Here is a 12,859-nt window from a genome sequence, read left to right on the forward strand (position 1 = left end):
TTCAATAGAAATATCAGATTGCTTTAAAACATTCGTTATAAAGTATTCGTCATCTGATTGCGACACAGTATTTGATGTTATAACCCCAGGGTTCTTTCCAAGAATAATCATTCGGATTCTGTAAATTGCATTTAAGGGGGTTGGGTGATCATCTAGGCCCCCCCGCGTTCTTAATTGGGAAAAAAAGTTTTCATTGAAAAAATTAAACATTCAGAGTTCCAATTTCATTTCATTCAGGAATATGACCGCCATAAAAATTATTATCGATGTAATGCACAGAATATTATAATACATAGCTACTGAAGATCAGACTCACATGCATTACCCATTTACCCTACTCCTATATAAATTACACATAATAATTCTACGTGTTATTTACCGTATTTTAAATTTTTAGTCGTTTATATTAAGATTTAATTTTTCCATTTATACTGCAGCTTTGCTGTTCCGATATAGAAAATAATATTTTTAAATCAAAGCCTAAAATACAAATTAGTAATTCTTTAAATTTATTTAATCAAATAATGGCAAAATAAAAACTTACCCAAAATCAAAACTTTTTATTGAAAATATAAATCATTGTTGGCTCGGCCATGTGGTTAGTAACATATCATAAAGAAAACTAATTTAAAAGATTTATAGGCCTCAATCGCCCCGCATTACTAATAAATACCGCCCAATAAATTAAATAAAAATTGTAGCTTCATTGTTTCATTATATTTTAATATTACTTTTCAAGATTAGCATGTTTAATAAAATCTTAATACCATAAAATTAATTCTTCAAATAGCGACATTAATATAAAACATAATGTATGTTAATTAAAATTCACTGTTTTACTAGAATATAGCCAACTTGGGCTGATATAACTATAATCTGGAAGCTCAGCAAAAGGAATTTCTTTTTATACCTTTACGCCTGCGCAGTTGCTATAGTTGCTATAATTTCACGCGGCGTCTTGTTTAGATTTTCCCTCCAGTTAAAAGGGGAATACAGCGCTATCTTTCCCCTTTCCGCACAGCTGCAGATATCTCCCTTCCCGCCACTTTTACAAGAGCCAACCTTATAGTGCCTTTTCTTTTACGAACCTTGGGATCCCCCAAGCATGCCCCTAGTTTGTGCCTACCCCCTTTGGCGGAGCATTACAAATGGCACTTTACTCGCATGTACCTGCGTAAATCGGCTGATATATTATAGTTCTTCTTCAGTTCCTTAGCCACCTGATTATATAGTCTTTGGGCTGGATTTGGTGCGTCTGCTCTTTGTGAAAATTCATATGTTTGGCAAGGCTTAGGTAGATAATTGATAAAAACGTTTTTGTTTTATTAGAATAGGGTGTGCGGCTTAAAGTGTTTAACGAATTTAAAAACAATCAAACTTTAAAAGAACTACTAGAAGATATGTGCTCTCAACACGAGTTGTTACATTCGCATTACTCTGAAGAAAGAGGAGGATAGTGGCTTTCTGTACGCATGGAACAATTGGGTATACAATTTAGTACTTAATGAAGAAGGAATTGACCCAGTTATAATTTGTGACCCAATATATGCAAATGAACTCTCCAATCTCAGTTTGCGATTCTGCATAATTACCTTGGTTATTACTATCATTGATTAAATAACCTTATAAGGTTATTTAATCCATGTTACTATACTAAAATTTGTCTACATGTACATCCCTATCTACTGGAATTTTAGTTAAGCCTTGGTTTAAATCTTCACTGGTTTGTATAGTACCAATTGAATACAAATCTTTTATAAATAAATTACACTGACTAAATTTACTTTTCGGCTTTAAAGCTAACTCTTCTGGTGTATATTTCTTACGAGCTTGAGCCACAGTGACTCTTGAACTTAACAGAGGCAAAATTTTTGAAAAAGGAATAAATTAACCAACGAGACAACGTCTTCGGGAGATTTACCAAGGAGAATATGCTTCTTGGTTTTACCGCTAGGTTAGCTAGCATCGCCCATCTGAACTATTTCCTCTGACCGTGACGTCATGAGACATAGGCCAAACGTAACAGAGTCGTTCCTGATTGGCTCAATCATTGTATAGGGGAAACAGCTCCTCATTTTTGAAGGAAACCACTGGGAAAGCTAACGAACCCTTTTCCTCCCAGACTTTCTGTTATATATCCACTTTTGATTTAACGTACTCTAGACTAATAGAAGGTGATTAGCAGTTTGAGCAACTGCCACAGGGCCGGCGTGATGCGGGTGCAAAGGGTGCGGTCGCACCCGGCCCCGCGCTAGCTAGAATTTAAGGGGCCCCGCAAATTTCACTTTTATATTAGAAAATAAGTTATTTTGAAAAATATTTTTTTTCATATTCAAATAAATTGTGGGATCATTTCACCTATTTTATTATACATCTAAAATTTCTAAGAAACCATTAAACGAAGCGGGTGACTATTTTTGTAATAAACCGGCCCCGCAGCGTAGTGGGCCAGCGGGGCCCTCGCTGGTTTCTCGGTATTTCACACTTTCAAGCATTTAACGTGTAATTCCTGAAAAATCCTGTTCTAGATAAGGTAAATGATCCGTGTGAATCGAACATGGACCCAAGTAAATTGACGATTGTGAATTTCCAAAAAACTCTGAAAATCGGTGTTTTTCTGTCAAGTATTTTAAAAGAGAATTAAGAAACGGTGATTCATCCAAGAGGAGGTGGATTGTCTATTCTAAAAAGCAAAATGCCGTGTTTTGCTTTTCATGTAAGTTGTTAAGCGATTTTCAGACGGCTTTTAGTGGGAAAGGCTTCGATGACTAGGTTCATTTAAGTCAAAGAATGAAAGCGCATGAAAGGTCACAAAGTCATCGACAGGCAATGAAAAATTGGATAGAAACGGAAAACCATTTGAAAACAGGAAAAACTATAGACGAAGAAAATGAAAAACTAATCAAAAGTGAATTTTTGAGGTGGAAAAATATATTTAAGAGAATAATAGAAGTTATTTTATTTTTAAGTGAACGCAATTTGGCCTTTAGGGGGTCTTCTGACACTTTGTTTACGCTAATAACAGAAACTTTCTTGGGTTAATCGAGCTTCTCGGAAAATTCGATCCTGTTATGCAAGACCATGTAGACCGCATTAGCAAAAACAAAAAGAATAAGTTTCCTAACCACTATTTGTCTCATTCAGTTCAGGATGAGCTTATAATGAGTATGGCGAATAAAACCAAAGGAAAAATATTAGAGAACATTAAGTCTGCCAGATATTTCTCGATTTTATTAGATTGCACTCCCGATGTTAGCCATAAAGAACAACTTTCAATTATTATTCGAATACTTTTTAGGATTTTTAGAAGTAGATGACGCAACTGGGTTGGGTTTATATGAAACACTGAAGGAGTTTTTAGCTATGAATGGACTGAAACTTTCCGATTGCCGTGGTCAAAGATACGACAACGGCGCCAATATGAGAGGTATAAATAAACGTCTACAGGCACGATTTTTAAGGAAATATCCTAGGGCTTTCTTTATTCCATGTGGCTGCCATAATCTAAACCTAATGCTTGGAGACATAGCAAAGTCGTCAGTAAAGGCTGTGTCATTTTGTGGTGTAATGCAGAATTTGTATACAATTTTTTCCGCTTAGACATCTCTATGGGGTATTCTTAAAACTCACGTCAAAATTTTTACACCGAAACCATTGTCGGAAACCAGATGGGAATGCCGTGCCGAGAGCGTTAGAACTGTTAGATTTCAAATTCCGGCCTTTTTAAAAGCCCTAAGCGAGATTTCAGAAAGAGCTTCAGATGTGAAAATTAAGAGCGAGGCTCAGGGTTTATTTCAAGAACTTACGTCTTTCGATTTCATCGTTAGTTTGATTATTTGGTACGAAATAATATAGTTAGCAAGTTAATGCAAAACCAAAAAGTGGCAATGGACGTAGCGACTAAGCATTTGGAAGAAATTGTAATTTTTTTTCAAAATTATCGGGATAATGGTTTTCTTAATGCTGTTGAGAAGGCCAAAGAGATAGCTGTTGAATTGGATATTCAACCAGTTTTTAGGGAAGTTAGGACACGAAAAAAAAAAGAAAATGTTTAGTTATGAGGGTCCTGATGAAACAGTTTACAATGGTGAGGTTCAATTTAAAACGAATTATTTTTTAAAAATAGTTGATAATGCGTTATCCGCCATGGAAAGTAGATTTAAAATGTACAGAGAGCACAAAGATGTATTTGGCTTTTTATATGGTGGGAGTGCAATAAAAAACATTTCGGAAGAAGATCTACAAAATTCTTGTAAAAATCTGGAAACAACGTTAATTGACGATGTAGACGGAGAAGAATTATTTGAAGAGTTTCAGTTGTTTAGAGATGTTATTCCTGAAACAGTCTTTACAGATATTGATACTTTAAATTATATAACTAAAAATAACATGGTTGATTTGTACCTTAATATTGTAATAGCTTTGAAAATTTTGTTGACCACTCCAGTTTCTGTAGCCTCAGCAGAAAGATCTTTTTCAAAATTGAAATTAATTAAAAACTAACTAAGATCAACTATAAGCCAAGAGAGACTGTCATCACTAACCTTATTGTCAATCGAAAATGAAGTGCCGAAATCATTAGAGTTTGATGACGCAATAAAAGATTTTTCTGCTAAAAGATCTAGATGTCAATTTTAAAGGGTAACTGTTACAAGTGTAAATGAACTATGAAAATTAAAATTAATGTCTTCCAATGTTAGAAACTTAAAATAGTGCAATATTTGATCAATAAAATGACGAGGGTAAAAGGGAGGGTAAGGCTATAGGGGTTATGAAATCTGAAAGGCGAGAGCCCCGCTAGTATATTTCGAACCCGGCCCCGCAAAACACCAAGCCGGCCCTGAACTGCCACCAGATAGCATTCTTCAACACGTCAAAAATGCGTATGCTACCTGATGCCAAAGATAATTTAAACTCGTACCCTAGATTCGAAATCACTCTCGCGCGTTGCCGATAGCGTTTACCCACTTCCCGCCGGAACTCAGAAAAAATTCGCTCCATGGTTTGCGCCTTACCGCAACCACGGCCAACGTCGATCACGTGCTATAGCGCGGCAGCGCGTGATCGAAGTTGGCCGTGCCGCAACCGATGGAGCCCGATTTTTCTGAGGTCACGTGCCGGAAAAGGGTAAACGCTTCGTAACAAAACCGTCAATAGGACAGCTCTCAGTATTCGAATCTAGGGTACGAGTTTAAATTATCTTTGCTGATGCCTACTACTGCAAAGACCCTCTAGTAATAGCAGTGGCGGACTAGCCACAGAGTGAACCTGCCCGATGGCAGGTGGGCCCCACGGACCGTTCATGAAGTGGGCCCTTCAAACATGATAGCCTTATAGTTGTTAAAGCTGGGGACCTTTGTCTTCGTGCAGCCCAAAATATTAGACTCAGTCCGCCACTGAGTAATAGTCTAGATAGTGTATTTTTCTCGACGGACGGACCTTGGATTTAACCATAGATATAGAAAAGAAATAGAGGCACTATTGTATTTGGCGAAGTTGACCGCGAGTGCCGACTGCCGACCCCCTTTTCGCCAATGTAGGAAGCCATCAGATGGGCAGATTACGTGGCGCCATCGATACGCGGTGAAATGAAATACATTATTCTCTTTTGAAAATCAACTGTCATTTGATGTAAACAAAAGAAGGATAGATGGCGTTGCAAATTCTGCCCATCTCCGCTTTCATACATGCGCGGGGGGGATGAATTTTTCCGGTCAAAAACAGAGGTGCCTTAACGCGGTAATCTTCCCTCTATTTCTTTTCTATCTCTATGGATTTAACCTGCTTTTTTATCGCTTGTAAATCCACGGCCAACTTTGATTTATCGCGCATCTCTCGCGCTACAGCGGCCATCTCATTAGTTGACGTTTCTGTGTTAACCTATGAGCAAAAGATGTGTATGACGTCAGCGCCCCTAGCGGATTATTATTTTTATTATAGTTTTTACATTGGGGACAATATAACCACCGAGCGTGGCGCTGAACTCCTACACATTATAGTACAGTTTATAGGGGGAAAATCCTTGCTCGCGGAATTTCGCCGTAGTAGCGCGAACAGCGCGTGATCAGCCGGGAGTAGTGGCTCACTCCTGTAATCCCAGGCGTCCGGGAGGCAGAGTTTGTGGATGGCCGTGTGAGGATGACCACCAATCCCCTAACGGGTGGTCGGAATACTTCCGCCAAGGGTGTCCCCACCCCTGTCCCCACGTATTCCCCCGTTGGCGTGGCCGTTACACATATCTCGCCCTGGTGGACGAGCGGACAGAATCGTCCCACACGTTACAATCCCGAATAAAAAAAAACTTAAGTGTTTAATATTTTAACCGATTTTGCTATTCTAACAATTATTTTTTTAACTATTAATAAATATTTAAAGTAAGTTTGAACCCCTAATTATTGTGTGTGTGCTGGTGTCTAAGGCCTCGGGTCGACACCGATGTGTGTGTATCTCAAAAAAAAAAAAAAGTTGGCCGTGGTAAATCTGCCATCACGTCGCGTTTTCTGTGATGTGTGGCCATTTATTTGGACGCAGAATGTGTGCTATGCCGTGTTTATATAGATAACATTTCTTTATAAGTAATATTTATCAAAAGTGGATATCCACTTTTGTATTTATTAAATGAATATTTTGAATAATATAATCATAAGCCCCAATCTTTTTCATAAAAAGGTATGGTGTGTATAAAACACGTTACATTGTTAGGTTAATTAGGCTTAGGAACAAGTGGTGGTTGAATTTTAGTCATCCACCTCTTGCAGTGGTGCAATTACTTACGGTTACGGTACAGTTTCTACATGTACTATTAACTTATCGCTGCAAGTGGTAGCTGTACTAATTTAATTACCTATGTCTGTAACAAATACCATTACAATTTTTATTACTATGGATTTTTTGAATTTAGTTTATAATTTTCATGTAGTTAAACCCCTTTTCTGTTTATCAAATAGAACCAAAGTTGCATGTTCCTAAATGGCGTTGCGTTTAACATTTGACAAGGTGCCTGTAGAAGTTGACCCTTTAAGAGATCACTCAACAGATTACTTGAACAATGTTATTGATCCTCACACTGATTTTAGACAGGCTAATCAGGATTACATAGGAGAAGAGTGCATTGCTTCCAGTATGATCAAATTATTGATTAGATTGAAAGTTGTAGTTGGCCAAATTCAAGTACCCTCTTTTCAATGTAGATAATGAAATGTACTCAAAAACCTCTGCTTCGGACCAAGTTGTGAGGAAAGATAACATGCTGAATGGTGCTAAAGTCAATATATTGGTTGATGAGTCGGGGAAAAGCACTCCTTTAGAGCTGGATAACCAATTGTTTAGCTATGAGTCACCGGCTAACTCTTCATACCCAACAATATCGTTCCCTGTAGGTTGATTAAAATATATATATTTTTAATTATTTAATAATTAATTCAATAATGCATATTAGGTAGCGTATTTCATGAACCGCAATTGCCCAGATATTGTTGAGAAAGTTAATCTAACATTACTCGAATCAAGAAGCAACACGCCAACCAGTTCCTTAAAATCTTCTGAATCAACAGATTCTAGTTTAAACTCACCTTCTCCATTGAAATCTATGGCAGTGTCTTCCCAAGGGCTGGCACTTCAACAAAGTTTCATTGGTTAGTTTTTTTCCTTCATGTTTCACTTCCAACCATCTAGTTAATAATTTGGTGTTTCAATTTAGGAAATCGACCTTCCACTGTGCCAAAACAAAATCATATTAAATTGTCTAATAACGTAAATTCTTCCTCCACGGTGCAAATTAACAAAGTTACAATTCAAAAGGAGAATAATTTACAAATCAAGGACATTGCTTCTGCAAATAAAGATAGGCTGAATAGTTCAACTAATTCTGATAAAACTCAATCCAATGGCAAAGAAGTGAAGCGTGTAAATAGTATCGACTCGGCTTCTTCATCTTCAAGTCTTTCCTCATTGAGCTCAAATCGCAAGAACTTCCTTTTGCTCACTGACAAATCACACTTAGCAGGCACGCACAAAAGCATGATGTTAAGAGAAGATATTTTGGATAATTTAGAAATAGAAAGAAATTGCAAGGCCAAAAGTAATTCGTCGGATATCTGGTCTTCCAATTTCAGCCAAGTTAAAGCTGATAGTTTTGACACACTCTCAAATTTTTCTGACACATTTGAGACTGAATCCAACTTTTCAAACATGAGCGGGATTGAAGATGAAATATTTCAAGTAAAGCAAATGCTTGTAAAAGTGCCTAATGAGGCGTATCCTTATGCAAATTATGGGAAACATAACGCTTACTCTTATAAAGTTACTCCAAAGTCGATGCAACATAGAGAGACCCAAACAATTGGTACGCCTCAAACTATGGAGGAAATTAGCAAAGTAGATCCCGAATCTAAGCCAAATACAGAATCTGAAGAAAGAAAGATTAATTTTGAAGTTTTGAGACAGAAAACCAACCTTGAAGAGCAAGTTAATGCCTTGAAAGTAGAGCTAGAATGTATTACGAAAGATAAATTTAAACTGCAAGCTTCAGTCAGTTCCATGGAAGCCCAGATATCATCTTTGCAAAGTTCCGTAGATAGCACCAATCTAGAAAAGGACAACTTGGGTAAAGAGCTAAAGAACTTGACCAAGGAATATCATCAGTGGAAAGACGTACTTGGTGAATACCAAAGCGTCATTGATTCTAAAGTAAATGAGATAAAATCTCTAAAGGAGGATTTAGCTACTTCCGAAATACAAGCTGACAAACTCGCTGTTTCCTTGGAAGAAAATAAGGTTGATTTGGCAGTCAAAGATGGGGCTATTCAAGGACTCAAAAGGAAGATTGCGGAATTGCACGTGGAGTCCCAGACCTTACTGAATGAGAAAATTCAATTGCAAAATGATATTTCTAGTTTAAAATCAGAAAGGCTATCTCTGGAGAAATCTAAAGACTGGTATATTAGTCAGTTGCACGCTTCTCAAGAGAACAAAAATGATCTTCACCGTGAGCTGATCAATTTGCAGTCTGAATATGCCAAAGCTTTTGTACTTATTGAACAATCTAGATCAGAAATCACTAGATTAAACCAAGAACTGCATGAATGTAGAGCAAAAACTGTCAAAGAAAAGGAAATTTTGATGAAACATTTGGAAAACATCGAAGCTGATATGTTGGAAAGAGAGGCATTGTTCATACAGATAGAGAAGGATAAAGGAAATGCAGAAGAATTAATTGACATGAGAATGAAGAAAATTGAAGAAGAGCAAACCAAAATGACCAATCTCAAACTAAAAGTATCTGAATTGGAGTACAATTCCAACACCCTTGCTAAAGAAAAATCTGACATTGAGAAGAACTGCAGAGCCCTTGAATCTGACAATGGAAGTCTATCCACTCAGCTGGTACTTCTTAAGCAAAAAGTAACTGAGCAAGATATTCAAAATAATAAACTTGCGGAAGAGAAGATAAATTATGAGAAGATGATAGCTTTACAAGAAATGCAACTGAGGAGAGAAAGTCAAGCTCTTTCTGAGATGAAAAGAGAGAAAACTAACAAGGAAATTGCCTTAGCAGCTGCCAACTCGGAAAAACAAGAGGTCAACGAGGCATTGAAAATTGTTCAAGAGAACTTAAGTAGCTTAGAAAATAATTTCAAGCAAATGAGAACGGAGCTTCTAAACAAAGGTGCTCGATTAGAGCATTTGACGAATGAGAATATCAAATTGGAAGAGTCTCTTCAACTTCTTGAAAAGCAGCTACTTCATCAAAAACTGGCTTTCCAGGAGCAATCATCCAAATATAGTCAAAGCTCTGACATCCATATTGATGATTTGAATAAGCAAATATCAGAACTGAACAAAGTCATACACTCTCTAAAAAAGGAATTGCGCCATGTAGAACGTGATAACTCAAAGTTTGTGGAGGAAAATAAGACTTTGATGATCAACCTCAAAGATAAAGGAATCAAGACACAATCAGAAATTGCCTCCACTCAGACCATTGATTTTGACACTGCTGACAAGATTCGCGAGAGAGTTCAAAATTATGAGCCTGAAGTTTACAAACTTCAATCCCTGATGGAAACCAACGAAGCTCTCTACAAAAATAAAATAAGAGCTTACGAATCAAATATCAAAGTTTTGACTCGAAAACTTAAGGAGGTCATGAAAGAATCAAAAAGGAAATCCTTTTTACTAGCAACCAGCCCATCTTCGGAGTCTAGTGGTCAACTTTCTTTTCCCAATTGTTCCATCGCTGTTCAAACTGAAATCAGAATGATTGATGAAGAATCGTCCCTAACTGACATTGAAAAAATGATGCAAAAATATAAGGATCAAGTTGAATATTTAGAGAAAATATCCACCAATCCGTGCCTTAAGTGTGAGGAGAAGGACAAAATCATGGAAGATATTCAAAAAACCATTCTGAATTTGGAAAAAGAAAATGGACAGCTAAGAGGAAAAGCTGGTGGATTTGACAGTGTCAAACTTCAAGTGGAATACCTTGAAAACAGTTTAGCTGATAGGGATGCAAAAGTGGTATTAGTCGAAAAACAGCTGGATGAATTGATAAAACAGAGAGACAAGTCAGTTTCAGATTTGGAGGACAAATATAAAATTGTTGAAGATAGTCTTTTGAAAGAAAAGTCTGTTGCTAAGGATTTGCGTTACCAGGTAGGTGGAAAGTTCAAAATGAGGATTTACTGGCATTTGTAGAAATTCATAATTCAACCATTTTTAATAGATATTTCAAGAAAAAAGGGAAGTCAAACATCTAAAACATCAAATTTCAACCATTCACACTAAGCTAAATCAGTCATCTCACGAAATTGATAATCTTAAACTTGGCCTGCAAAATTCAAGAGATGAGATAGAAAAATGCCTCGAAGAAAAGCTACGAATACAAGGAGATTTATTGCACCAACAAAACATAGTTAAGCAAAATACTCTTCAAATGAAGCTTCTGGGTGACGAGTTAAGCGATGTACAAGGAAGAGATCCTGCTTTAGCTGAGCAGATGAAGGTACAAATTTTAAAAATATTCTTCTTTTAGAATATTAATTAAAATTTCTATAAAAGGCTCTAAGTTGGCACTTGAAAGAAAAAAATCAAGAACTGACCTGCCTTAAGAAACAACTAGAAGTAGTAGAAGATCGGTGTAAGAAAGAAAAGGAAAATATGAATAAGCAAATCCAAGTAAATATCTGATATTATGGTAAACAATAATTTGAACTAATCAAACTCATAATGTAGTTGACTGAAGAGGAAGTAAATAATCTTAAGGAAGAATTAAACAGCGTAAGAAAAGAGAAATTTGCACTCCAAAGCAGCGTTTCTGAATTAAAAGGCGCTTTAAGATCAAGTATTGGAATAGCTAAAGTAAAAAATAGTGACTTTCCTTAAATATTAGCTTTAAACCATCATGCTTAAATCAATTTTTTTTTAGAATTTACGAGCTCAACTAGTTGAAAATAACTTAACTGCTTCAAAAACTGGACTGAATGTCCAATTACCAGAATCTCCGGCGCCTTATGACGAATCTTTCATTAATAATCTGTTAAAACAAAGTATGGCCAAACCAGAATGCAGGTATGTTATTTGAAGTACCAATAATTAACAAAATTAAACTGGGAAGCTTATATTGATTGATATTTTAGACCACTAAGCAACCTTCAAGCTTGCCTCAATTCTTTAAAGCAAGAAATGTCTGTTCTGCAAACAGAAATAGAAAAAAGGTCTAAAGTTTGAAATTGACCCCAAAAAATGGGTACTTAAAGCATTCTATCTAGTCACCTAAGCTTATATATATCTAACTATATATGTTGCTAACTAATATATTATAGATAATTTTCCATTTCTTTAAATTAAAAACTAATATAAAGTGACCATTGAGAGGGAATTAAAGTTAAGATAATAAATGAATAATTATATATCATTCATAAATTTATTTTTTTAATATGAAAAATACAATATATTGCGAGATAAAAAAAAAGATGTTTTGTGATAGAATTTTTAATTTTAGTTTTGAACAAATATCTTTTCTTTAGTTCCTCCGATATATGCCAAAATATTTAAAAAGGAAGTATTAACTCCTTAAAAGAAATTACAAATGTGAAATTTTGTATTGTTTATTGTGACAAAAGTGGTGAAAATTTTATTATAGATTGTGATATGGGGAGAGTAACTTCAAAAAGTAGAATATTATATTAGCTAGCTTTATCTATTAATTAAAAATACAAATATTTTTTCATAAGATAATCCCTTTTTTACATTTTCAAGTTATATTACTGTTCACGTAAAGTAACTCTTTCTGAAAAGGATTTCCTCACTCAATATTCCTATCATTATAGTGTCCTTTTTACATTGTCCTTTTTTCATTTTGCATTGTCTTATACCACTTTTAACATTTTTAGCTTCTTATGACTTCAGTCTTCCCTTATATTTTAGAGCACTGTGCCTTCCTAAAACGTTTATTGTAAATCTATTTAATGTTTGAAATGATTGTATATATAAGGTTGGGATTTGGGTAAAAAGCTATTTATTTAAAATTGGCATCAGTACTATAAATAAAATTATATCTGCGCTGAAACTTTCTCTAAATAAAAATAAGTTCTTTTGTTCCATGCAATATGTGAAAAATTCAATACTTGGTTAAGGAAATTACAGTGGCCAAATTTAGGGCTGTCACTAAAGCGGTTTTACTCTGAAATATTTATAGTTTATTTAAGCTAAAGAGTTACAAAAACTACTATTATTAATGATGGAAAACCATATACTTAAATGTGCGCGGATAATCATGGGTTTTATTCATTTATATTTATTACTTTTTAGTTGGAGGGGAACAAAATTTAAGGATTCGCGCTTTTTATCTTCAGCC

General features: G+C 35.5%; 1 protein-coding gene and 1 long non-coding RNA gene across 4 annotated transcripts; one reads left to right on the forward strand and one right to left on the reverse strand.

The window, feature by feature from the left end:
- Positions 1 to 2,980: 2,980 nt before the first annotated feature.
- LOC149935310 (uncharacterized) lies at positions 2,981 to 4,935 on the reverse strand. Of its 2 annotated transcripts, none has more exons than XR_016472391.1 (3): positions 4,545 to 4,935; positions 4,405 to 4,471; positions 2,981 to 4,336 (listed from the first exon to the last, which is right to left on the reverse strand). It is a non-coding gene; the product is annotated as an uncharacterized LOC149935310 (long non-coding RNA). The 2 variants fall into 2 exon arrangements; XR_016472392.1 differs by having other exon boundaries at positions 2,981 to 4,346.
- Positions 4,936 to 6,611: 1,676 nt separating this feature from the next.
- LOC149935311 (uncharacterized) lies at positions 6,612 to 12,586 on the forward strand. Of its 2 annotated transcripts, none has more exons than XM_090154768.1 (10): positions 6,612 to 6,669; positions 6,948 to 7,120; positions 7,191 to 7,375; positions 7,439 to 7,634; positions 7,700 to 10,656; positions 10,727 to 11,005; positions 11,062 to 11,178; positions 11,236 to 11,361; positions 11,429 to 11,571; positions 11,640 to 12,586. In XM_090154768.1, the coding sequence occupies exons 2-10, from the start codon at positions 6,970 to 6,972 to the stop codon at positions 11,728 to 11,730; spliced, it is 4,245 nt and encodes a 1,414-aa protein (XP_090010894.1). In that variant the 5' UTR covers positions 6,612 to 6,669; positions 6,948 to 6,969; the 3' UTR covers positions 11,731 to 12,586. The 2 variants fall into 2 exon arrangements, with proteins under 2 accessions (XP_090010894.1, XP_090010895.1); XM_090154769.1 differs by lacking the exon at positions 6,612 to 6,669 and adding an exon at positions 6,746 to 6,848.
- Positions 12,587 to 12,859: the final 273 nt, after the last annotated feature.

This window comes from Leiobunum rupestre, chromosome 7 (assembly GCF_980474605.1).
Source record: "Leiobunum rupestre chromosome 7, qqLeiRupe1.1.hap1, whole genome shotgun sequence".
Lineage (NCBI taxonomy): Eukaryota > Metazoa > Arthropoda > Arachnida > Opiliones > Sclerosomatidae > Leiobunum > Leiobunum rupestre.